This window comes from Chenopodium quinoa, unplaced genomic scaffold (assembly GCF_001683475.1).
Source record: "Chenopodium quinoa cultivar QQ74 unplaced genomic scaffold, ASM168347v1, whole genome shotgun sequence".
NCBI classification, from domain to species: Eukaryota; Viridiplantae; Streptophyta; class Magnoliopsida; order Caryophyllales; family Amaranthaceae; genus Chenopodium; species Chenopodium quinoa.
In genome coordinates, this window is record NW_018745286.1 from 1,265,350 (window position 1) to 1,292,314 (window position 26,965).

Below are 26,965 nucleotides of genomic sequence, written 5' to 3' on the forward strand. Positions count from 1 at the left end.
AATCTCATCCACCCCCACTTTTAAGTAAAATATTAAGCGCTGGATATGAAGATGGGCCATGCTGCATCCACAATAATGGAGAGCCTTGAAATCGAGTAACTATCATTTTAAAATGCGGTAATGTTTTAGATGAGCCACATAATCCCCTAAACAAAGGCCAACTTGCTAAAACCTTTAGCAACAATAGTATCTTTGCATTTATCAAGAATTTCAAAGAATCCAAATGGGAGAGTAATGCTTGGAATAGACCACTTGTCTTGACTATGGAGGAGCGAGTAGTGTTAAAAAGTAAAAGGACATATAAATAAAGAAAATATGGAAGGTGTCTTCTTTGTGATGATTTGATAAAGGGAAATCAAGCAAGGCAAAAATCTTGCTTTAATTTTATCTTACTTTTAATAAGAGACCATCATTACTTGGTTTTCCAAATCTTGAACTTTGGGGGTGAAGGAGGTGGTGGGGGTGTGTGTGTGGGTGTGGGGGTGGGGGTGGGGGGGTAATCAAGCTTGGGGATATTGTTAGGAAATAGACGAGGATCGATTCAATTAGGTAATGTGTTTGATATGCGCGAAACATAGGTTAGAGAACAATAAAGTAGCTTTTATGATTACGTATAAACGTAAATTTGAGAAATAAAGTAGAAATTAGATGACATGAATACACAATTTTTCGTGATCCAGCCAACATGATTTACGTCCACAAGGTAAGGGATAGTATTTTCTTAATAGCTTTCATGGAGGTTAAACAGAAAATATAACAAAGGAGATACAACGCTCTCCATCTCAAAAAATATATCAAAATCGAGTTGCATATTACTTTTGTTATCCAAAAAAAATTCTCTGCTATAGCTATTTTTTTTTCTCTACCATCTTTATCATTGCTTTATTTTTCATTAACCATGTTAATCTTATTGTCATCTGTTAAAATGAGATAACTGTTATTCCAATTTATTTGTGAACGAAGGGCCAAGCAGTATGTTATATTGATAAATTGAAATAGATCAGCTTTAGACAATAATATACAATATATTTTTTTTACAATTTTGCAAGATATCTTTTTTAAGTTGCATTCAACACTATATTGATATCGTTATACAATATATATGTCACTGTGTGATGCATAGATATTATCATGTTGTATAATAGTAGAGTTGAGTTTATAGAACTCGCTAAATCATAGAATAAAGCCATTTCCGGGATCGAAGTACTTAGTAATTAGTATACAGCAAATTATTTGTTTGCTGCAAAAGGTTAGAGTACTCTGATGACCTACAAGGCTACAACCAAATCATACTAAACATCGGGATTTCTAACTACAATAACAAGAAGTAACTGCATCAGCTCTATTATTTGGACCTATACAGTTAATAACCCTGGTGAAGCTGAATAAGTAGCTCCTTCAACATTCAACATTTGTACTAGATACAGAAAATTGAGTGGATTAACTCCGTGGCACCAGCTTGGATGATGCCGATTAGGCATATGCTAATAAATATGGCTACGATATTGGAAATGCCCACTCTTACGATCATTTGCAATCAGACCCACTGGCACTTGGTATTGGGTGCTTTTCTATCGCATTTGCAGTTTCTGAATCGCCTAATATGGTTTCAGAAGACCCAGGTCTCTTCCAAACTTTTACATGCCCTTCTCTGCATGCTGTAAGGATGGAGTGCTGTGTGAAGACCAAGTCTGACAAAGGATCAGTGTACACACGATGAGCAACAAGTGGAGAAAGCTTTGGGACATCTCGCATACTTGGAGCAGGCTGTAAAGAGCCCAACGGAACCACACTATCCCATTGTGCTGATTGACTTCCAGCACTGTATGTAGGTGAACCACCTGGTGGACAACGACGAAGAGGCACTACAATTTCATCCATTGAAAAATCCCATAAGAGTAATTGAGTGTCCTGCAAATGGAAAAATTTTCACTTGATCGATCATATAGGTGTTCACAACACACACAAAAAAAAAAAAAAAAAAAAAAAAAATCACAACCATGACATGTAACCCTAGAAGAATTAAGGAAATATGTAAATAAAAAATGTCATCGTCTAGCATGGCATGGTCATGCTCCTCCAACTTTGAATTAATGTTAAAATATGACAGTCTCTTACTCTCTCTCTTCTTCAAACTAATGAAAAGACATGGGAAAAAACTTGTAGGTCTCATCGAGATAGTCTCATCTGGTAGGATTTTGTGACATGTAATTAAATCAACAATAAACAGCACCCATTACCTTATTTAATCACTTATACTCAACAAAACCCATCACCAATATTCCCTTAAAACTATGTGCCCAAGTTTTGTGGGGGATGGAGGGAGTATTAAACTTAACTAAGAAGAGAATCTTTTGATATCAGGAGAAAATGAAGCAACTAACCAATGTTAACTTTATTCCCCTTAAATAGGACAACAAAACATAACCCAACTTGACTGATTTAGCAAAAGGAGATAAGGTAGCTGATGCCTACAGTTTGTGTATGGTAGGTGACACTTAGATAAATCAAGGGAGAAAAAATACATCATTATCTCAGCGGACTTCGATGTTTGATGAGACTTCCAAGAACAAATTTCTTTTGTATTGATGATGCTGGGATATTGCTAGGAGGAACAGTGAAATGTTCTTCCTTCCGGGAATCTAAACTCAATCTGAGAAGCCGAACAATGGACAATGGTACATATAAATTTTTTAGGTTGTAGATCAAAATACTTCTTAAAAAATGTTGTGAAAACGGACAGAGAGTCGATAAATGTCCTTGGCATACTCTTGTGGCAACAAGGGGGCATGCTGAAGATGAGATTGACCACGAGACAACAGTTTGTAGAAGTGAAATCATTAACAGGGTGAAACCATGAACGTAATAAGGAAAAAGGGCTAATGGAATATGTTCTGTTATGTCCTTTTGCATAGCCATTGCCTACAACTGAGACTCATTCATTCCATCAAATTCAAAGTGCACGTATAGCGGACTGGTGCTTTTTGAAATTAATGTCTTAGAAAAGCATATATTTGTCATGCATATCACATTAGTACATTATGGGTTTTAAATTAAACTTAGTGACTTAATGTAATGCATCAAGTTTATCGGGAGGAGTGTAGGTCGTGCACTACGATAGTGTCTTGAAGAGAAAGATGAGTTTGTTAAAGGAATCTTATTAATAGAGCACATCTGGGAGATATGATGAATATTGATGAGAAGTTTTTTTTTTTTTTTAGATATTTTGTTAGCTTCCTATGGGGCTGTAATCTCCTTAGTGATGACTTGATTGCATTGCTAATACAACACCCAAATTCTCTTTTTTTTCAGTTCTACAAATCTGATTCATTCATTAACAGTTTGTAGAGAATTCCTCGACCTCCATCAGATAGATATGAAGGCACAATATGATTATACAACAATATTCAATGAACCACATACCTGACCAACAGAGCCAAACCGATACATCACATTTTCTCCTGTGCTATCTGAAGATGGGGGTGACCAATATGGATCAAAAGCAACTCCACTCACCTGCAAAAATCCAGTTCAAACAGGAAGGGGCATATAAAGATCACCAAAAAAAGGAAATATAAGAGCAAAGGGGGGCTTTGGCAGTTGGACAAGAAGCATAGTAGCATGCTAGCTAATCAAATTCATGCTAGCTAATCAAATTCTAGAGAAAAAAAATAGGAATCAACCATCCCAATCTAAGAACACCTTTCCCATTGGGCCCTTCCCATCAGCTCAAATGAAGATGACCAGATCAATTTTGTATTCTTTGTCTCCACCTCCCTAAATAATAAGAAATGGCCAGAAGGAGGCTCACCCATGAATTGTGCCCCTCACCCCAGGCTATAACCTTGCGATCTTCCATGCTCCAAACTTGAACTAGATCATCCTCACCACCAGTCAAAATATATTTACCATCCATGCTATGTGAAGAAGAAAATTTCAAGTCAATTGCAATTCTTGAGAGAATAGTATGTTGTAATGAATAATAAACACAGAATTGGCAAGGCATATATCAAATCTATACATATAAAGCTCTCATGAGTCATAACATAATTTGTTGACATTACCTCCATGCACAACAGAGTATAGCACCATAATAACTTTTTCCTCCACATACTAGCAGTTCTTTCTGGTAGTCAAAAACTCTTAAAAAGCCTACAAAGCATAACTACGTCATTGATGAATAAGCATTATATGGGATCAAACTCAAGTGTGTATAAAAAATACCATCTCTCCCAACAACAGCCAAATGAGTGCCATCAACGGAGAATGCCATTCTATTGATTGAACCTTGACATATATGCCATCTAGAAATAGGATTGCTCTGCAATCATAATCATTCATGAGAAATCAGACAGGCAGTAACATATGGCTAACAAACTAACCCTATAATTGCCAGTATCACTAAAACCAGTCAATTTCACCAACAAAATATTGTATCCAAAGACCAACTTTCTCGATCCAAATTTCACACACAAGTTAGAAACACAAGAATGTGCAATTACATTAATCAAACATTACAAAGAATAAATACACCATTCAACGCGTGATTTAATCATGAATTCCTAAACTAATAATCCCTCTGTTTAGTGTTACAACTGCCTTGTCAGGTTTTTTTTATTTATTTTTTATTTTTTATTTTTTATTTTAAATAATTATTACTACTATTTCTCTCCTTTCACCTCTCTTACTTAGCTTTTCAATAAACTATTTACTTCATTATATTTTCTTACAATTTCTTAGTACTCTATCTACCCCACTTACCTCTTATTATAAATTACAATAAAGTCAAGTAAACCTCCTAGAACTATGTATCGGTCAAAATGTAACACTTAGAAAAATTGAAGGGAGTGCCATTTTTAGGATGAATATCTAACGCTTAAAGCTAGTCCCTAGGGCTGCCCATATCACTACCGAATTTGACAAGATTCCCATAGCACAGATTAGGTCCTCATGGTCAAATGATCTTAACCAGCTATATTAATACAAGATATTTTTAAGGGTGGATAGAATTATGACAGATCCTGTGAAAATAACAGCAAGATAGCACATACTGGAACATCCATTCTTAATCTCAGGATTACTTGTACATCAATGTGACACAATGCACAAATCCAATGTAAATACATTAGTACAAAACCTTGACAGAAGTCCCCAAGTTAACAAAATGTATAACTAAATGATTTAACACATTCTCAGCAATTAAAAGGGGGAAATTACAGTACATAGGCTGTGCTCCAAACATTCCTGGTTTCTACATTTTGTTTCCTTTAGGACACATTCATTGAAGGCACTATGAGGGAGCAGGGGCAAAATTCATCAGTAGAAGAGGTCAAGCTTCTCAGTTTATAAGTAGTACCTCACCTTGCTAGATTTTGCATGTGCAATAGAAAATTGAGTCGGATCCTTTATGAGTGGGAAAGACGAATCAACAGTAGCATCCTTCCCCTAAAAGATAGTAAAAATACAGTTCTCTTGAGCAATAACGTAAAAGATAAATAGAAGAGAGGACAAAGAACTTAAAAATCACTTATATGAAACTTGCCTTCTCATACACATACACGTTTCCATCAGCATGAGCAACAACAAAGAAACCATTGACTTGAGGGACCCATGCTACACTGGTACACCGGCTGCTTTAAAATTTAAATTGTCACATGATTTGATCAAATAGAGTATAAAGAACAAGGGAGCACATAAATTTTATGTAATGGATAGGCAAGAACTTTAATGTTCACATGAGCAGTTGCAATATACAAGCAAGATAAACACATCATCCATTCTACAACATGTGGCATATTATGGTAGTGTTCTCTTCACCTGAATTTCATTGATCTTAAAATTATCTTATTTTATTAGTTATGAACTCATATTATCTAATTTGAACTTTTCAAACCTTGTGGGTCTTATCTTATCTTATTATATCAGAGCTTATTAGACCTTATTGAGCCTTATATGTCTTATTAGACCTTATTGGAACTTGTTTTATCTAATCTATAACTTATCAACCCTTATCATATATTATTTGAACTTATTAGCCCTTATATTATCTTATATAAAATTATTGGCCCTTAATACAACTTATTAGGTCTAAAATAAGTGAAAATAAGATGAGGAGAGCAGAACAGAGCTTGAAAGATAGAATACTTCCTCCGTTTTTTTTAGTTGCATCATTTGTAAAAACACGGATTCTTAGGTAGTTTATGGAGATAAGAGAGATAGAGAGAGGAAAAAGAGGACTCGTGTGATATGAGAGAGATAGAGAGAATTTATCAATAGAAAAAGAAAGTGATGCATCTAATTTGAAACTTCCTTATTTAAAAAGTGATGCATCTAAAAAGAAACGGAAGAAGTATAATAAGTAACTACATAACTTAAACTTTAACAATGAACAAAACTGACATACCAGATAAGCATATCAAGTTGAGCACACATTAAAAGTGGCTATACCAAATATGAAATTTAATAGACAACAACAAACTTCTAAAACTAAGATGGGGTTTTATGCATCTTCATGAAAAAAAGGGACAAACAGAGTAGAAAGTATACGTAAAATAAAAAGTGCTTATAATAATGTATTATGAGTTTGAGAATATTTAGTACCACAGCCACAGAAACAGCTACATCTTAGCATATGATATCTTGCATGACTAAAGACCAGTGTTAATAGCTAGAAGGGCTTCAGAGCAAGTCAGTGCATGATAACAGAATTCAGCTTGTTGATATTTAATCCCCTTATAAGAAACACTGTTTCCTTGAGAAAACAAATTCAAACCGAAGCCCAATATAGATCTTTGTCTAGGCTAAAATTTGGCTCGTATTCCAGTTTGAGCAAAACTGTTTATTAATTTAGAGCACTTGAATGTTTGTAAACAGCAGACAACCAAAGGAAGAATATGTCAATGATATGTAAGTTGCAAAGCTTAACAGTAGACTATCAAGAAATTATACTTGGTCTTGGGATACATTTGTAAATCTTAGTTCCACACCTCAAACAATAAATTGACGATATGGAGGGAAAGAGCATTTCCATCAAAGCTCAAAGTATAACACATCCAAATAATATAACTATACCCTTAGTGAACTAGACCAATAAGTAATTATGACTTTATGACTTTCTCTCATACTGCATGCATAGAAACAACTTTAAATCATAAAGACAGCTTCAATCGGAGGTTTCCACATAGATTGGAATAGGTCGGCTAAGACAGTGGCTTCTACTTTCTTAATGAGGTTTGGGTTTTAATAAATTACTAAACTAATGAGCCACAAAGAGCCATAAAAACATAAATGAATGAGAGACAACTAAGTGTCCACCACCCTGTGTAACTTCAATAATGGATTCCAATAAGTGCATTTGACATCTGGCAATCACTTTCAAGTTATACAAGACAGATTGCAAGATAAGAGAAATGAGCTAGCAACTAAAGATCCCCCCACCCCTGAAAAGTGTTTATAAGGAGGAATTTGCAAAAGGTTATGGTGTAAAGCTGCATTTGCGTTATAATTGATTATATTGGACCAAAAACCATGATAACATTATATCAACACCGTAGATAAGTCCTTAAATCTAATCAAATGAGGTTCCAAATACGAATTTAGAGAGGTGGTAGAAGCAGAAGCCAAAAAAGAAGTCTGGAAAGTAAAGAATGTTCTTAATCCACTTTAGTATGCTAAAACTCAATAGTTGTAAAATTTGACAGAATCTATGAGCCGAAGAAACAACATATGAACCCATATTGAGATGACAGCATTATGCAAATCAACTAAAGATACAAAACCCTGAAAATGAAATAATCACACGATCAAGTAATATTTAATGCAGAATGTAGGTCTTGCCTGTTATTAATGGAGCCATCTTTGTTATAGTGATGTGCTCCAACAAGCTTCTTTCCAATATCTTGCAACTGCTGTCTTAAGGAAACTGTGTACACTGCAAAGATAAAGGTAGATACAAATATTTAGTCATTTCAGGGCAATAAAAAGTAAATAAATATCAGCCAAGAAGCAAAGAAATACCATCTCCAGAGTTTAACCCTATCAGTAAGTCATGGCCGTCCTTAGCTTCAGGATTAAAGGTATGACAAACAGGATTTGAGCTTGCAAAGTGTATGGATTTAATGGGATCCTACATAAGCACATGCATCTCTTAAGTCACAAAATGTTTATTCCCAGATTAACTTAACAACATCAGAATGGGGTAAGGATTAGATTGAAAAAATAATAATCAATAAATAAATAGATAAACAAATGATTAGATAAATAATAAGCCTTACCTTCTCCTGCGAATTTAGGTCGCTAATATACAAAGTGTCACCCACATTATATATTATGTACATTCCTTTACCATCAAAACTGGTAATGGGCGAGCTGCTACCATTACTGGAACTTCCAAATGTAGCAGTTTTCGTAGCCGCAGCAACAGCTTTATTAGCTCCATTACCTCCTACAAAACTTAGAGCTCGCCCTCCATTATTCGAGCCTAACAACTTTGCAGCAGCTGACCTTACGCTACTACTTGCACTATAACCTGAGCTTGACGTGGGTGTTGATGAAGCTATTTTTTCCTTGAGATTAGCTAATGTTACCTGAAAATAATTTTCCAGCAAATAACAACAAAAAACTAGGATGGGTTTAATCAGAAACCAAATAAAAAAGATGTATTGTTGAATACTATTCATAGTCTAGTCATCATAACTTATAAAATAGTGTCCAAGATCATTGTAAAAGAGGTTGATCGCATTTAAGAAATGTTATTTGTTCCAACCACAATAAGGGGGCACTTGGTATGAGGTAGAGAGAAAAGGAAAAGGAAATGAACACGGCTTATTCCCTTTGTTGTTTTAGGACATTTTAATCATTCACTTTACCCTCTCCTTACCCCCCAACTATTCTACTTTAATACCCCCATGGTATTTCCATTCCTTTTCTTTATGTCACCAATGTACCACCACACCATCAATGCACCACCACCGCCCCACCACTACCACTCACTGGAACCGCCCCACCACCACCGCTTTCACCATCTCTGCCCACCACCGTTACCCTCACCAGAACACAAAACACCACCGCCTCAACCTACCAAAAACCACTCCTCCCAAAAACCCGAAACCACCCCTCCCAACAACCCAAAACCACCCCCACCCACCCAAAAAATACTCCACCCACCCCCACTCCCAAACTATACCCACCCACCCACTCAAAAATCACCCCCACCACCTTGAAAACCCACCCATACCCACTCATAACCAACAACACCATCCAAAAATCCACAAAATAAATTTCGTAAAGAAATTATAAGAAATAAAAAAATAAAATGAAAACATACCTTCTTCTTATCATCAATTATGGTTTTAGATGGTCAGTTTTGATCAATTATAACAATAGTGGTGGCAAAATAGTTAGAAAAGGAAGGAGAACGACAAAGGTGCGGTGGTTGGAAATGGGCGTGGTGGGGCTAAGGTAACTAAGGGCGATGGGGTGAGTGGTGGTTAGGGATGGCAATCCAATCCAGGTTCGATCCAACTCCGACCCGATCCGAAGTTGTTCGATTGAAATCTGAAAATAAAAAAAATCCGAATCCGAATTCAAAAAGTAAGGTCCGGATTCGAACCGGACTCAGGTCAGATTCATTTTTATGTTTAATTCTATGCAAATAAAAGCCAAAAGGGCCCCAAACCTAAATCTCTCCGCCTCCCACAACATCTGCTACCACTTTCTCAGTCTCTCTCTCTAAACCTACACACTCTTTCTATCTCTAAACCCATGCTACTCTCTTCTCTCTCTGTTCCAAAACTAAATTACACAATCTCCATCTCTACAAAGTCTTGAACAAAGTAATTCTTCCACCAAAATAGCCATGGTCTTCATCAAAGTTATGGTTACAATGAATTATTTACAAGGGCACAACAACATTTGGAGAAGATAGTTTTAGATCTAGAATTTGGTGATTTTTTTTTATTTTTTTAATTTGTCGATTAAAAATATAAGGTACGAGATTTTAATTGTGTACTAAAACCAGAAGTATTGGTTGTATTTTTAATTTAAGATCTCAAGTTCATAATTGTAAGATACGTATAATATTTCTTTGTAATTAATTTCATTATCATTCTTCAGATTTTTGCAAATTAATTCTAAATTTGGGTTGAAACTTGAAGAAATTTGTGAAATATATACAGAAGAAATGTCGGATTCGGGTCGGACTTGGAGGTTGTAAAGTCCATTTCGGACCGGATTCAGAGTTGGTGGTTTCGAATCCATATTCAGAGTCGGACTTGATTTTAGAGTCCGATTGCTAATCGTATCGAATCTGAATCTCACTGACTCCGACCCGAATCCGACATTGCCATTCCTAGTGGTGGTGACACAATATAGAGAGTGTGAAGTATGGTTTAACAATGCTGGGAGATAAATATATGTTCAGTTACCAAACAACACTACTCATCAAAGGGAGTTACTTTCCATTCTCCTTCTTTCCCTTTCCTATTGATGTACCAAACACCCTCTAATTTTATCCTGGGTAGGGGATCTAACTCTAATTTAATGATTTCATCTATAATCTTGCACTCGATGAAGAAATTTTTTTTTTTTTTTTTTTGGGGTGGTGGGGTGGTGGGGGAATTCCTTAAGCAGTTTTCTCTGAATTTGACTTGTAAAAGGTTCATGGAGACTTGAATTAAAAGTCATCAAATAATGCCTTAACTTATTTGATTTTTTCGCTAACTTCACAAATGTTACAACACATTGTTCTACTTTTGTTTCTCTTCAATTCTAATAAATTCCACCCTTCTAAAGGAATTATGCAAGAGTATCCTATTTCCATACTTTGCACGGAATACCTTTCAGCACTTATCCATAAGGCTTACACTTCAAAATCTTTGTCCTCTTTTAGGCTGGCCAAACAAATGAATGGGCATAAAAGTAACTCTCTTCTCTCACAAGTAACAATACCAATCTTGTTGAATTAATGTTTGTAAGGAAACTCTCAACATTCAGTCTGTTATGGACATTCCGTTTCCCCTAACCCAAAGAATGCCTTCAAATAGCTTTGCTAATCCAGTCAACCCTTAAAATATTGTAAAGATACTTCATTCGAGGAAAAGGCTTTTCCAACTACATTCTCAAAAAGCTTGATTCAATTTTAAAAAACTTCTTTTAAGGGTGAAAAAAATGAACTGGATTGCTTGGGAGAAGATTTGTAAACCAAATGAGGGAGGGGGAGGTAGTTTTATAATTTATACAATGTCCTTAGCAGAACTAGCCTGGATAGAGTTTGTTAGAAGTGTCATGACATAATAGGGTAATTGCCTTCATGGTGGAAAACATTGCTCTTATAGACCTTAACTCCTGAGTTTCAAGAAAAAAAAAAAAAAAAAAAAAAGACTCCTGTATCTGGAAAGGGATGGGAGTAGGATAATAAATCTATAAAGGAAATTCCAAGTTGAAAAATAGAACATCCAATGTCAAAGCCTATGACAATGCAAAATAACCCAAATGATTCCATCTTTCTTACAAGGATTTCATTAACATTTCCACTTGTGGTAATGGGTGGTAATAAAAATTGATGAAGAAAGATTAAGTTTAGAGATAGGATTGCATTACCATGGACGTAAAGATAATACTTTGCCTTGCAAAATTACAATTTGTATGTTTTTGTTTTTGGCTGGTGACATTGTATTGGTGGACGAGACTAACATTGGGGTAAATGTTAAACTAGAGCAATGGAGACACGTGTTGGAATTGAGTCAAACTAAATCAGAGTACATGGAATGCTGATGTAGCAATCGAGGGAGACAAGCCGAGATATAGTCCTTGTGGACAGGACGAAGTTGTTGAAGAACAAGTCTTATAAAGCTATGACTTATGAGTACCTTCAATCGATTTTACAGAAGTAGCAAACAAGATGTGAACCAAATGGAGAGCTACAATTGGGGTGTTGTGCGGCAAGGGCATAGCCTTGGCGTTAGAGGAAAAAAAAAAATCATGACGACTATAAGACTAGCATTATTATATGGATCTAAATGTTGGGCTTCAAGGACTATGTTAGAAAGATGGGAATAGTATAGATGCTGATGTTGAGATGGATGTGTGGGTACACTTGAAGGAATAACATTAGGAATGAAAACATTCAAAGGAAAGTTGGAGTTCCAGATATTGAAGGTAAGATAAGCGAGAATCAATTACGTTAGTTTAACATGTGAAACGAAAACCGAAAAAAAGCTACGGTAAGGAAAGTAAAAAGGTAGGGGACCCAAGATGATTGGATGGAAGGAGTTATCAAGTAAATGAAGAATTTGGGTTTAGAGGAATACATAGCACTAGAGAAGGGAATGGAGGGAGCGGATCATGGTTAACAATGAAATCTTGCTACTGCAATGTTACACTTAAATTCATTCTCTTTACTATCAATTGTTACTACCTCTCAACTGGCCCATAAGCACAATGCCACAATTAAGGATATGAAAGCTGACTTAAAAAGAAAATTAGATTTCCTAATCTAGAAAAATAGAGAATGAATCAATACTACCGCCTTCAATGAGGATTGAGGAGGATAGGTTGTGGATGTTTCTTAATCTAATACTTCGTATGTCCAAAGAAGTAGGAGTTACTGGTATCAGCAGGAATAAGCATCCGGAAATCATTCTGTGATAGAGCACTGGAAGCAGTAATCCCTGGAATACTCCAAGCACTGTAATAGGCATATCAACAAGCACTACGAACATTGCATCATCGCCTCAGACCCCATAAAAAGGCAATTGATGAAATGACAAACCACCTCAGATTCAAACCAAACTAAGTTTATCTAAATGCACAAAATTCACAAGCCAACTACCAGGATGATTCAAATTCGAGTACTAGGGCACTCGAACAAATGTATCAACAGATGCATTAGCTAAGACTATATTTTGCAAAAATGTACTGTATTTTACTTGAGCCCCATTGAATTGTACTACGTATTAATACTTGAACTCGACGCTGAAATTAATATGCCATTGAATCCATCTTCGGGAATTCATTTTAATTTCAACAATAGATTATCAAGGTCAACACAAATTCCACAATTTAAAAATTTACTCAATCACAAAACTAATAATCGAAAACATCTTATAATTAAATGCAACAATATCACATCACACTAACATCGATAAAACAATCAATCGATCAAATAACCAATTCAATCACAAAATCATCAATCAAAAACAACTTACAATTCGATATCAAATATCATCAAATAATTACAAATAATCCGCAAAAACAATGAAATTGAAGAGAGAGAAAGAAACCTGAGAGACGGTTTTGCCGTGAGAATAATGGAGAAGAGTAGAAGGATGAGACTTCTCGGAATGAAGAGTATAACGTCCTTCGGGAGTTTTAAAGTAGGCTTTGAGTCCGGCGGTGGCGGGAGAAGATATGCCGCCGTTGACGGTGGCGCTGTTGGTGGTAGTGGTGCTGCTATTACTCATGGTTTCGGCAATGACGACGACGACAATGACAATAATAGGAGATGAATCTAAAAGTGTAGCATAACTAATAGGAAAATTTAACAGGAATAATCCAACTTTTTGTCCGTTCTCCCGTATTAATCTCACCTTTTGATTATTCCTCGTTAATTCAACTTTTGCCCCCTTTTCTCACAGCAACCCTTGCAGGTAACCTATCCAAACCACCCTGTTTTCTTCTTTCTCTCTCTTCCCCCATCACCAGATTCACCATCATAGCCACCACCATCCTTCTTTCTCTCTCCTTTCCTTCCATGGCCTCTTCCTCCATTACCACTTCACCTCCCCTTTAATGTACCCAACAACAACACCTCTTCTAGCCACCACAAACCTCCAACCACCACCAACACACATGCCACCACCACCCCTCACCTCACCGTCAACCGTCGCACAGAACCTACACACCCACTCATCCTACACAACCGCCGAACCTGGCAAAACCCCGGTACAATTAAAATAAAACCCACGCTCACACCCATCACAAACCAACCTCTCGGAAACCAATGCGTTCGGCGGTTGTGTAGGATGAGGGGTTATTCCGATGGTGTGGCGGTGGGTTTTGGGGGGCTGAACTCCTTCCCCCTTTTTGCTCTCCTACCTTCCTCCATTCACCACCCTTTACGGAGAAAAGGGGGGTCGTGGCCATTTGTACGGTGATGGCAGAAGCAGCGGTGGCTGGTGCAATTGGGGTTGCGACGGTGGTTGTGATGTGTGGACGGTCAGCAGGCGATTGATGGTGTGCTGATGGAGAGGCGCCTCTGATTATGGTGGTTTGATTTAATTGTGTGATGGAGGTTGCGAGTGAGGGAGCAGGGGAGGTTGTGTGTGGGTGTTGAGGGGCAAGGAGGCTACGGGGAAGGGGAGGGAAAGCAAGGTGGCTGAGGGGGACGGGCAGTGACATGTCTGCTAGGAGGAAGGGGCAGGGGTGGTTGGGGGAGGAGGAAGAAAGAATTGAAGGGGAAGATAAAATGGAGGTGGAGCTTTGGGTGGTGGTAATGGAGGAAGATGATGGCAAATGGTAAGAGGAAGGAGATAGAAGGGATGACCAGTTGTTTAGGTAACCGGTTATTTGGGTGTGATATGGGAAGAAGGGGTATAAAGGTTGGATTAATGAGGAATAATCAAAAGGTGGGATTAATATGGGAGAACGGACAACAGGTTGGATTATTCCTGTTAAATTTTCCTAACTAATATTTGTTCATTTGTTTACGGGTCGAGAGAAAGAAAAAGTAATTGGAAAATGAAAATTACTATAGTAGGGATTCGTTAAATATGGCCCCCAAATTTCTACATAAAATCCATAATTATTTTAACTTTGACACGTTTGCCCTTTTTCTTATTTTTACCGAAAACGTAATTCTCTCTCTCGAAAAATGTAGAGCCGGACTGGATCGTCGAGGGACGCCGGAGAGCCGTTATCGTCGCCGGAAAGCGAGGTACCTTGTAGTTTGAAATTACGAAATGCTGGCCAGCGGATGGCCTAACCGCCGCCACCGTGGCGTGGCGTCTTGCCGGAACGCTGCCACCGCGGTTGCGGCACCTGGCAGGACGCCACCACCATGGTAGTGACATCCTGTCCAGGCGCCACAGCCACGCTGGCGGCGTCCCGGCCAGGCGCCACCGCCACGATGGCGACGTCCCGGCCAGACGCCACCACCACATTTCGTAATTTTTTTTAAAAAAAAAAATTATTAAAAGTTTTTGTTTTTTTTTTTTTTTTTTTTTTTTTTTTGGTTTTTTAACTTTGATAAATTTGAAATTAAATATGTGGTAATAATTTCAAAAAAAAAAATAATTAAAAGATAAATTTGAAATTAAATATGTTTTAATTTTTTATGTGTAAATTTATGTTTTAAATATGTGTTAATAATTTCAAAAAAACATAAAATTTTGTTTTAATTTGAAATTATGTTTTGAATATGCGTTAACAAAATTATGTTTTAATTTTGTATGTGTAAATTAAATATGTGTTAATAATTTAAAAAAAATAAATAAATTATGTTTTAATTTTGTATGTGTATGAATACTTTTATACATAATTATGTGTTAATTTTGTATGTGTATGAATACTTTTATACATAATTATTTGTTAATTTTGTGTTAATTATGTGTAAATTTAGAAACTAAATGTATTATGCGTTAAATATAGAAATGAAATTTACAAATAAAAAATTTAGATTTTTCGTATGTGTTAATTTTGTGTTAAATGTATTAATTTAATCTTTATATAATTCTATGTATTTAAAAATTATTTAATTATTGTAGGATTTTGGTGGAGACGGTGTTGATTACAGTGAGATTTTTGTACATGATGGTCCCTTCGAAGATGCTCAACAAGCGATTGATTGGGCAAAACAGGTTGCAATTAGATCTGGTTTTTGTTTAGTAGTAACAACTCATAAATCTCAGCGGGATGGTAGAATGGATCGCATTTTGAGATGCGACCGTTATCGCAAAAGGGAGGAACGAAATTTCAGTACATCGATTCGGTTTGATACAAAGCGGAAAGGTTGTGGGTGTGAGTTCAGAGTAAAGGTTCGGCAACAACAAAGTCGTGACGGTTGGGAAGTGAAGGGTTACTCTAAATGGGGGTATCACAACCATGAGATGATAGTATATGAAGTGGGTCATCGACAGTTAAGCGGCCTAAGTCCTGCTGCAAAACTAGTTGTCAAAGAAATGTGTGATGCTCAAGTTAAGCCTGCTAAAATATTAGCATCTGTGTTAGAGAAATTTTCTGAAGACCAGCCAAACCAAAGACACATCTACAACGTCAGACATAAACTGAGGTTTAAACGGTCAGAGGGAAGGAACCCTATTCAGCAGCTTCTATACCAGACACAAGCACGTGGTTACCTGTTCTGGTTTAATTCTGATGAAGAGACATCGAAGGTGACTCATTTATTCCTTGTGCATCTTTATTGTGCTGATATGATCAAGTCTTGGCAATCTGTGATTTTGATCGATTCAACATACAAGATAAACAAGTACAAGTTCCCACTGGTTGAGATGATTGGGATGGCTCCAACGAACCAGAACTTTCTAATTGGTTATGCAGCCATTAAGGATGAGACGGCTGCGAGTTATTATTGGGTGTTGGAGGAGTTGAGAAACTACATCGGCCCTAATGTTCAGCCATCAACCATCGTCAGTGATTGTGAGGGAAGTCTCTTTGCCCTCATAGCGGAGCTGTTTCCATAATCGAAGCATTTACTGTGCACATGGCACATCAACGACTGTGTGAAAGTCAAAGCCTACAACCTTTTCAACAAGAATTTAGATCCAGGAGAGAGATTGGTAAATGGTAAGTGGCGGAAGATCCCGCAAGCTACCACAGAGGCAGAGTACGATCGAGCCTTGGATAACTTTAGGGATGCGTACCAATGGTGTCCGGCAGTGGTAAACTATATGATGCAACATTGGATACCTCACAGGGAAAAGTTTGTCAAATATTGGACAAACCAAGTTCTTCATTTTGGAAACACTACAACATGTAGAGTTGAGAGCGCTCATAGAGCTTTGAAGGACTGGACTGATTCTTCCACCTCTGCTCTGGATACACTGTTCGAGAGAATAAACAAGGCTATTGATACTCAGAAGAACGACATCAAGAACTCTCTCGAGGACTATAAACGGTGACATGGTATGATGTATTTCCATTTCATATTTAAGATTCTCCACGGTCGTGTGTCACACTACTGCTTGGGGTTGATTCTGAGCGAGCACAACAGGATGAAGGAGTTGGGTGATGAAGTGGATATTCGGTGCGGATGTGCTATATCAGTGACTCATGGACTACCTTGTGCATGCACCATTCACCGTGTAATTACCCAAGATAGGGCGTCGTTACATGATGATCAGGTTCATCCATTCTGGCAGACTCGTTATTGGAGAGCATGCTGCTCCACAGACGGTCGACCGTGAACAGGAGTAGTTAGAGCAGTTTTGTTCGATGTTTGGCCGAGTGTCCTCCAGTCACACTTCAATCATTCGTGATGCTACCCACATACTTCATGACATGTTCAACACGTCATGCTTGGATCACGAGGAACCTGAAGGGGTCGAGCGACCTAGAGGTCGACAAGCACGGCAGAACATGAGTGCGTTTGAGTACATTCGTGGTCGTGGTCGTTCATTGTCATCCAGTCGTAGCCAATCTTCTTAGTTGGTGAATATGCCCGGAACCGGTACAGTACTTTAATTTACTTTTTAGAATGTTTGTTTAGTTTACTACTGACTTGTTAATTGTGTTTATTGATATGTGCAACAGGAAGTGAATATTGATTGATTAGTTTCCATATAAGGACAGGATTCCTAACATCATCATGGAATACTTGGACGGGTGGAATGATGTGGTTGCAGATGGTAACAGCGGATTCCAGGTCGTGGCTGATGTGTTTCAGATGGGTGAAGACAACTATGCTTTAGTGCGTCAGTTGATGTACAGTGAAATTGCCTTAAACCGAGATGTTAATCGTCATGTGTACGGCAAAGACTTGGATAGTTCTCTGCGGCGTATCCGGTGGGGAAGAGGACCTTGCGGTCAAAATCATTGGTTCGACACGCCACTTGATCTCTTTGCCGTTACAAACATCTACAAGTGTGCAGTCATGCATTTTGGGCTTGGTTTGCATAGTTGAGCTTATTTTCCATGTACCACGGTTCTCCCTTGGTCTTCGCATGAGACTATCACTAGACCGGTAAGAGAGTTAGCTATTGCATTTCTAGGGTCGTCATACAGACATTTCATCTGATCGGACCTGTCATCCGATTTTCAGTGGCATCGATCATACCTCGGTGGTACACCATTCGCACACCAAGCGTAGAGGGGTTGGGATGTGCTGTATCATGACCGGATCCATCAATGGAACAACCTAGCTGCATTTTAGTTTTTCTAGCATATACCTTTCCTATGTAACCTTGTATTTGTATTGCTATTTTTATACAGACATTTATTTTTTGTATTCTAATTTTGACTAAATTTATATCTTGCATGCATACTAATTAGTATTTGCGGGTTACAAACTACAAAGATACTGTCAAATTTTAAAAACTTAAAATGATAATGTCAAATATTACAAACTTAAACGATAATGTCAGATTTTACAAACTACTATGATAATGTACAAAATGATCTATACATAAACTGCCAACAAATCAGCAATCCCTCTTTGACGCCCACTGCCACAGCGTAAGGGCCTGGTCCAAATCATCAATAGCAGCTCTACCTGATGCAGTCGTCATGTTGTTCCTCTCTTGAGAGAGTCTTTGTCCCACCTGCATCATCTTTCCCATCCACTACACACAACAAAAAACATAATATTCAATAACGATATATAATTCTAAAAACAAACAAACACAACAATAGATGTTTTATGAGACATACCGCATCCACGGCAGTGGGCGGTGGCACATCATGATCATCGGCGTCGTCGCCATGGTCGAGGTCTCTGATCAACCTTAGGTGCGAATACCGGTTGTACCATTCCATGCAGTGCTGGTCACACATGGCACTCACCCCAGTTGGTGGCCTCTACAGCTTCGCAGTCCATAGGCGGGCAACCATCGGAAACTGTTCCCACATAGCAATCATGCTTTTCGGCCATTAGATGACATACTCCTTCGACGACGCAGATCAGACCGCCTTACTTGGCTATGCTGGTGGAGGAGGGACAACTTGGACAAATCCAAGCTGGCGAAGACAACGCTGGGGCATGTACGCCTCTACGATCTCACGATACTGAATGAGTCCCGTGTAGAGGGTCCTAGGTACCCTATTACTAGGGTTCTGGCCGAAAGGCATCCAGTTCACCTGCAAATTTTTTCAAATTAGTAAGATTCATATAATAAATGCATCACAATATAAACTTATAAATAATTTATACACTTTACCTCTAAGGGGGACATCCTGTCAAGCAATAACCGTATCGATCAGAGGCGGTCTGTGGACTTCTTCTTGAACCACGGACTCCACGCCCTAACACGTGGCATCCCATCCCCAATAGGAAGTGGGTCGTGGTGTGGTCGAAATGCAGGAAAAAACTCGTATATCCAAGTCTGTAATAAAGTCAGACATCCAGTGATACCTGCCGCGTTAGCCCGACTAGAAAATCCTAGTTGGTGATACAGATACGCCAACGTAGCCGAGCCCCAAGAAAACTGGCCTACTCTGTCGGGCTCACACACGTCAACTATGTCGCATGGCCTGAGCTTGTTTCCGCTCTTATCCGGAAACAAGGTACACCCGAGGAGAAGAAAAACATATGCAGCCAGCTGTGCGTCATGCGTCCTACGTGCAGTGGGGTGCCAAGACGGATGCGATCTTCACACTGCCGTGATCTTAAACACCAAGTGCCCCGGTGTACAGCGCAACCCTGTCCATCGCCAACAGCTCCGCCAACAAATCTGTCTGATTCGTATCAGTCACAATAGAAAGTCGTTTTCCCTCTCCGCGAATTCTAAGGATGGCCTCGATGTCATGCAACATGATTGTCATCTCACCGAACGGAAGGTTGAAAGAGTTCGTATCCGGCTGCCGTCGCTCAACGAAAGCCGTGATCAGCGTTGAGTCAATCTTATCGTGCATGGTGGCAGGAAGGTGACTCACTCTAGTGCCCTGCAATCGGCCGAACATCTCGCTCTCCTCCGGCCAAGCCTCAGCCCAACTACAGTGGACGCAGATGATGTGCCAGATCTACTAACAAATCTACCATCTCTACCCTTACGCACATCTACTCTATGCGTCTCATACATATCATTAAGCCTTTGACTGAATGGACCTTAATCATCATATGGTCCACTCTGATCGTCCACATCCTCATCTGCATCCTCCTCATCCTCCTCACCATCATCATCTTCATCCTCCTCAAGATGGTGAACCCGTTCTCTGTGAGCCGAGGCCGAAATACCATGGGATCTAGCATGTCTGGGTCCTGAGCTCTGCATTGAGTAGTTTCTACTTCTAATAACTTCCATACTCTTCCTCGCACCAGGTCAAAAATGCAATACCTAACTCCATTAAAAAAATTAAAAATATATATATACATAAAAAAAATTAGAAAAAAATAACTAACCAAAAAATAAATCAAATAAACAAAAAAATAATAACAAATTGACATAAAAAAAAATAACAGAACACTAAAAAAATATTAAAAAAATACACACAAAAAGAAAAAAAACCAAAACATACAAAATATATATAAACATAAAAAAAATTAAAAAAAAAAACTAATAAAAAAAAAATATCAAATAAACAAAAAAAAATACTAACACATTGACATAAAAAAAAATAACAAAACACTGAAAATAAAAAAATAAAAACAAAAAAATACAAAATAAAAACAAAAAAATTACCAAAACATACAAAATAAATATAAACATAAAAAAATTACAAAAAAAAATTAAAATACAACAGAATTGGAAAAAAAAATATAAAAATAAACAAAAAAAATACAAATAATTGAAAAGGAGATATAAACATAAAAAATACAACAAATTTGAAAAAATATATAAAAATAAACAAAAAAAATTGAAAAAAAAATATAAACATAACCAAAAAAAAAACCAAAAAAAAATTAAAAAAAAGGGAGGTGGCGTCCCAGCCACCAGCCCCACGGCGGATGTCGCTGGATAGAACGCCAAGGCCACGGCGGCGGCGCCCTCGCAAGACGCCACCACCGTGGCCTTGGTGTCCCGACTAGCTGCCGTTGCCATGGGTTTGGCGTCTAGGCTTGGGCGCCGCCACCGTGGCCACGACGTCCTGGCTAGGTGCCCCGCCCTCTTCGAGGTTTTTTTTTTTTTTTTTTTTTTTTTTAATTTTTTTTTAAAAAATTACCTTGCCATCGTGTGACCGCCTTCCCTCCGCCTCTGCCACCGCCAATTCCTTGCCTTATCGCCTCGACATTTCGTGGTTTGAATTTTTTTTAGAGAGAAGTGAGAGTAGAGAGAAGATGAGTTTTTTTTAATATATAAGGGCAAAAGTGTCAATTCACCTAATTTTTGTGGGCTTTATGTAGAGAATTGCGGGCGATGTTTAGTAGTTCATTAGTGAAAGGGGGGAGAGAGAGTTTTGTGAATTGATGTTAAAAGTACGGAGTATTAAATATTAAAATTCCCTCTAGGGTTACGGTTCTTGGGAGGGCCTCTCTAGCCGTCTGCTAGTTTTCGCCTTTGTTTTCGAAGGTTTTTCCCTCTTTCTAGTGTGAGTTTTACTGTGCTTTTCTCATCTCAATCATGGCAGATGATAATGATCCAAAAGTAATTGCAAATAAAGATGGAGAAAAGGAGGATTGCGAATTAGAGTTTGGCTGGGAGGTGGTCGGACGGAGAAGAGGAGGATGAGGCAAAGGTTTCATTAGGGATGGTGGGTAAGATATGGACCGAAAGGCATGTCAACGTGAATGCCTTAATTTTGACTATGAAACGGATATGGAACCCTAAACATGGAATGGAAGCAAATTGTATCGAGAAAAATGTCTTATTCTTCCAATTCCACCATTGGAAGGATAAGGAATTTGTGTTAACTTCTCAACCATGACATTTCGATAGGAATACTTTTGCTCTAAGTGAAATTATTAGAGACTTGAAAGAAATCGTCCGAAATACCCCTGTTCCATACCCCATTTTGGATTAGGATATACGATTTGTCGATATTGGGGCAAAATAATGAAGCGAATGCGAGAAAAATTGGAGACAAGGTGGGAACCTTCTTGAGTGTTGATAAGTCAGACGTCATTGGGATTAATAAGTCACTCCATATTCGTACCTTAATTGATTTGAGAATGCCTTTAGTTAGGGAAGTCAACTTGAAGATGAGAGGAGGTTTCACCGAGAAATTCATGGTGAAATACGAGTAGTTTCCCTATTCTTTTATGTACGTGGGAAATTGGGTCATGGAGACAAAGACTGTGAGGAGGCTCAACATGCTGACAACCCAAAAAGAAATTATAGCGATAGGTTGAGGGCTTCACCATGGCAAATCAATAAAGGGGATGATTGTGGAGAGACAGACAAAGAGGGATCATATGCTAGACAATTGTTTGTTAAGAAGGACAGGAAGGGCGTTAATAATGAGGTAAGCAAAGGGTTAGGTGAGGTGGCCAAACAATTAAAAAATGTGGCTATCACACTCCTAACACTGGATTCCCCGACTTATGAGACACATAACAATGCAGAAGATGAGTTTGTGACTAACAATTTCATACAGAATGTGACTGATGGAGAAGGGAATAATAACTTTGTACAATCTACGCAACAGGCCCCAGACCAGAATGTTGAAGGTGTAAAGGAGGGGAGTAAATTATTACAAACAAGAAAACTAAGGAAGATCCACAAGGTAAAACATCATTTTCAGATGGAGACAGATGCAAAACCTATTGTGGGCAGAGGAAGTTAGGTGAGGATGAGGAAAATACCAGGATGGAAGAGTGTATGGTGTTTTAAAAAAAAGGGAAGTCAGATAACAAGGACGGAAACGAAGTCAACTTTTCTACAGTAGTGGAGGTTGTTATGTAACCCCGAGAACTACAATGATAGGCCTTTCGTGGAACTGCAGGGGGTTAGGGAGCCAACGTGCAGAGAACGTCGTGCTGGAAGTTGTGATTCAAACTGAATATCCCCACTTTGTCTTCCTCTCAGAGACGAAGTTAAAAGGTAAGGAGTGGGAGAGTGTGAAACGAAAGCTAAATCTGAAAATTTTTGTAAGTGTTGATTGTGAAGGTGATGGAAGGCAAAGAAAAGGGGGTCTTGCTATGTTCTGGCATGATGAAATTGATTTAACTCTGCATTCACAGTCCTTGAATCATATGGACTTCACTGCCACCAACAGTGAGGGTATACAATGGCACATGATAGGAATATGGCTATTCCGAAGTAGGTAGAAAGCAGGACACATGGAGACTGCTTCTTTATCTAAATACGATATGCTCCTTGCCATGAATGTGCGTGGGTGATTATAACGGGATTTTGAGTCATGACGAGAAGATGGGTGGAAACATAACTCAACAGAGCTTGATTGATGGTTTCAGGGATGCGGTTGATAAATGTAAGTTACGTGACTTACACGTGGAAGGATATAGGTTCACCTGGTCGAATAATAGGGAAGGTGGGGAAAATATCCAAGAACATCTTGACCACGCTCTTGTCTTTGACTTGTGGTTTGAGAAGTTCCCATGCTCAAAAGTGGAGCATCTTTCCAGAAGAAAATCTAATCATGCGCCCATTAACATTACAATACAAAAACAGTTGCGTGTGAATAACAGAAATAAGCAGAGAAAACGTGGGTTTCGCTTTGAGAAGAAGTGGCTTAGGGATGATGAATGTGGAAACATTGTTGCCATTTCGTTGAGTTTGGGTGTGGATTATGACGTTTTGAGAAAAATAAAAACTTGTGCAAATAATCTGAATTCCTGGAGCAAATCCCGTAGCTATGATTTTTCGGAAGAAATCACTTATAGGAGGGATCAAATGAAAACACTAATTGATGCCCCCCCAACAGCCGAGAACATTGGTGTGATGCGGAAAATAGACCATGAGATTGATGAACTGGAACTTCGTGAAGAAGAATATTGGGCTTAGAGAAGAAGACAAACATGGTTACAGGAAGGAGACAAAAATACTTCCTTTTTCCATATGAAAGCTGACTAGCGTCGCCATAGAAATACTGTAAAGGGTGTTATTAACGAAGGGGGGACCTGGAGAGATGATGAACAGGAAGTGGAGGCGGTTTTCCTTGACTATTTCTAATCTCTTTTTAATTCTAATGGCAATGTTGATATGGCACTTGTTCTTGACAAAGTTCAGAATCGAGTGTCTGAGGAAATGAATGAATGTTTAACTATTACATTTACAAGGGAGGAGGTTCGGAAGGCGTTGAAACAAATGCACCCGACGAAAGTACCGGGAACCGATGGGATGCCAACTCTTTTTTTACAAAAAATTATTGGCACTTGATGGGGGATGAAGTGATCTCTTACACTTTGAATATTCTAAATAATGGTGAATCGATGGAAGAGATTAACCATACTCACATTGTCCTCATTCCAAAGAAGAATGAGTGTAAGTCACCTCGAGACTATAGACCGATTAGTTTGTGTAATGTGTTGTACAAATTGATCTCCATGGTTATATCCAACAGACTTAAACTCACTCTGCCACATGTGATTAGTGAGTCACAGAGTGTCTTTGTTCCTAGGCACTTAATTACGGACAATGTACTAGTTTCATATGAGATGTTTCATCACCTCTCGAAGAAAAAAAAAAAGGGGTTAAGGGGTTTATGGCCCTAAAATTAGACATGAGTAAAGCCTAGGACCGTGTTGAATGGACCTTCGTAAAAGGTATGATGTTAAAACTTGGTTTCATTTTGGGTTTTGTGAGCTTATTATGAGATGCATAGCCTCGGTGTCCTATTCTATCTTGTTCAACGGTTTCCTAACTTTTGAGCTTAAGCCTAGCAAGGGCTTCAACAGGGGGGACCCCATCTCTCCTTTCATGTTCATTAATTGTGCAGAGGGTGTAGGTGTCATTCGAAGTGCACCTATGTAAGCATGTTGTGAATATGTTTGGCACTCATAGGAAGCGGGAATTGACATATACGATTAGGGACATGATTAGGGACAAAGCAAAATAGGGAGCCGCCAACAAGTTTTTATAGAACTTGTAAACTGTTAACGGATCATTATAAGGCAACCACCATAAGTGACAATGAAAGGCAACAACGATTGACCCGTGAAGGTTACACCCCATTCATAATCCATGAGATTACTAATTCCATATGGTTCAAAACCACGAAAGGAGGATTGGGGATGATGGTACGAAGTGAGTCATGGAGTCATGTTTGCCCGTATTAACCTCTACTCGATTCTTATAGTGAAAAGTATTCCTGCGATCGCAAAGGCATGCAAACAAAGATTCAATTTGCTCCAAACTAGTATTAGGCTAAATTGGTTGAATGCTAATGCACCACATAATTCTAAATATCGTGATCACTTGATTAAGCAACAAGATTAAAAAGGAACCTAAACCGGTTGTCCAAATTATCTTATTAGGCACATTATATTCAATTACATATTCCCTTTAAACATGCAATATGGTGATCTATAAATATAATAAAATCATCATTAACATTGGAAGCAGTTTAGCCATAATAACGATAGTAAAATCAAATCATAATAGCCCTAATCATGATACTAGCACTATAAAATAAAATATTAAATTAAATTAATTAATTACTCACATTCCGTACGCTCCTTTAAATTGCTACATCATGAATAAATTGTTAGTAACTTCAATAAAAATAAATAATAATGGAAATTAAATTAAATAATAGTAGAGTTGATTTGGCCCAAACCCTCAATCGGTTCTACCTTTCACACCTTGGATTAAGTACGGAACTTTGGGTGTTGTATGGACTCCTTGGAGTGCTTAAGGGAAGGAATGGTGTAATTATTAGGAGAATAGGTTTAAGGCTTAGAATAAGAGAGAGCGGAATTAGAATATGTGTTGGTCCCCCCGAAACAAGAGAAATCAGCCTCTTATTTATAGAAAAAATGTGAAGGGTGAAGCATGAAACCCTAGAATTGAAATGCACCATGGAGAAACCCTAGATAATTGCCGTGTCACGGCAGATTTTACCGTGTCGCGACAGATTTTGTCGTGTCGCGACATTTGTGTTTTCCAGAATTTCGTCTAGATTCATTTTTATATTTTACTTAAGCATTAAGCATGTGATAATTAGGCGCCATTTCAGCTATTCTGGAATTATTTCAGGCTTAGGGTTTTATTATTTATTAATCGGATTTAATTAATAAATAACACGAAATGAATTAAAAAGGGTTTGGGCTAAAATGGAGGTTGGACTGAGTTTGACTAAATGCTTGGACTGATTTGTGGGCTGACTATGTTTGACTGAATATGGGTTTTAAGCAGTCCCGAGATTAAATACTCGACCTGACCAATAATGGCGGTGAAAGGTTGTTCATCATCGGGTTTGGTTTTGGGGAGACATTTTTAGGTGTCTACAAAAGTCCCCACTTTGACCGAGTTTGCAAAAACGTAAGTTTCGAAAATGATAGTCAAAGTAGTCGCTTGGGATGGAGAATGATTTAAGACGTTCTACGATCCTAAATCACTCTGTATACGTTGATGCCTGCAGAAAAGCGTTATTTCCACAGATAAAAGAGTAAGGGTATATAATGCATATCTGACACCAGTGCATGGCAACAAACACGTTTTGGTAGTCTTCTACGCCTTGAGAAGTCCACGTGATTATGATTTTCTATGCCTCGGGAATTTTGTTAGATGATATATTTCCACGCCTCTGGAATTTTGTTAGATGATATTTTTCCACGCCTCGGGAAGATTAATATGAGATAGTTTTTCCACGCCTCGGAATTCTATTAGATGATGTTTTTCCACGCCTCAGAAAGATTGATGTATGATAGTTTCCTCGCCTCGGGAACTCTATAGTG

General features: G+C 38.1%; 2 protein-coding genes across 2 annotated transcripts; one reads left to right on the forward strand and one right to left on the reverse strand.

The window, feature by feature from the left end:
• Positions 1-1,155: 1,155 nt before the first annotated feature.
• LOC110712129 (WD repeat-containing protein 20-like) lies at positions 1,156-14,676 on the reverse strand. The gene is made up of 11 exons (XM_021890560.1): positions 13,281-14,676; positions 8,274-8,585; positions 8,017-8,125; positions 7,837-7,930; positions 5,543-5,630; positions 5,362-5,445; positions 4,225-4,321; positions 4,065-4,152; positions 3,812-3,917; positions 3,424-3,516; positions 1,156-1,911 (listed from the first exon to the last, which is right to left on the reverse strand). Exons 1-11 carry the CDS (start codon positions 13,458-13,460, stop codon positions 1,528-1,530), a joined length of 1,635 nt encoding a protein of 544 aa, XP_021746252.1. The 5' UTR covers positions 13,461-14,676; the 3' UTR covers positions 1,156-1,527.
• Positions 14,677-23,477: 8,801 nt separating this feature from the next.
• On the forward strand, positions 23,478-24,071 carry LOC110711916. Its single transcript, XM_021890353.1, has one exon. The coding sequence runs from the start codon at positions 23,478-23,480 to the stop codon at positions 24,069-24,071; it is 594 nt and encodes a 197-aa protein (XP_021746045.1).
• The last annotated feature ends 2,894 nt before the right edge of the window (positions 24,072-26,965 follow it).

What these genes read in the sequence shown, in the direction of transcription:
- LOC110712129 (XM_021890560.1), bottom strand. Translation starts at nt 13,460, where the DNA reads ATGAGTAATAGCAGCACCACTACCACCAACAGCGCCACCGTCAACGGC. An exon ending in ACGGCAAAACCGTCTCTCAG is followed by an intron (nt 8,586 to 13,280) that starts GTTTCTTTCTCT and finishes AATTATTTTCAG; the next exon opens with GTAACATTAGCTAATCTCAA. An exon ending in AGGGTTAAACTCTGGAGATG is followed by an intron (nt 7,931 to 8,016) that starts GTATTTCTTTGC and finishes TTATCTTTGCAG; the next exon opens with TGTACACAGTTTCCTTAAGA.
- LOC110711916 (XM_021890353.1), top strand. Translation starts at nt 23,478, where the DNA reads ATGGGTGGAAACATAACTCAACAGAGCTTGATTGATGGTTTCAGGGAT.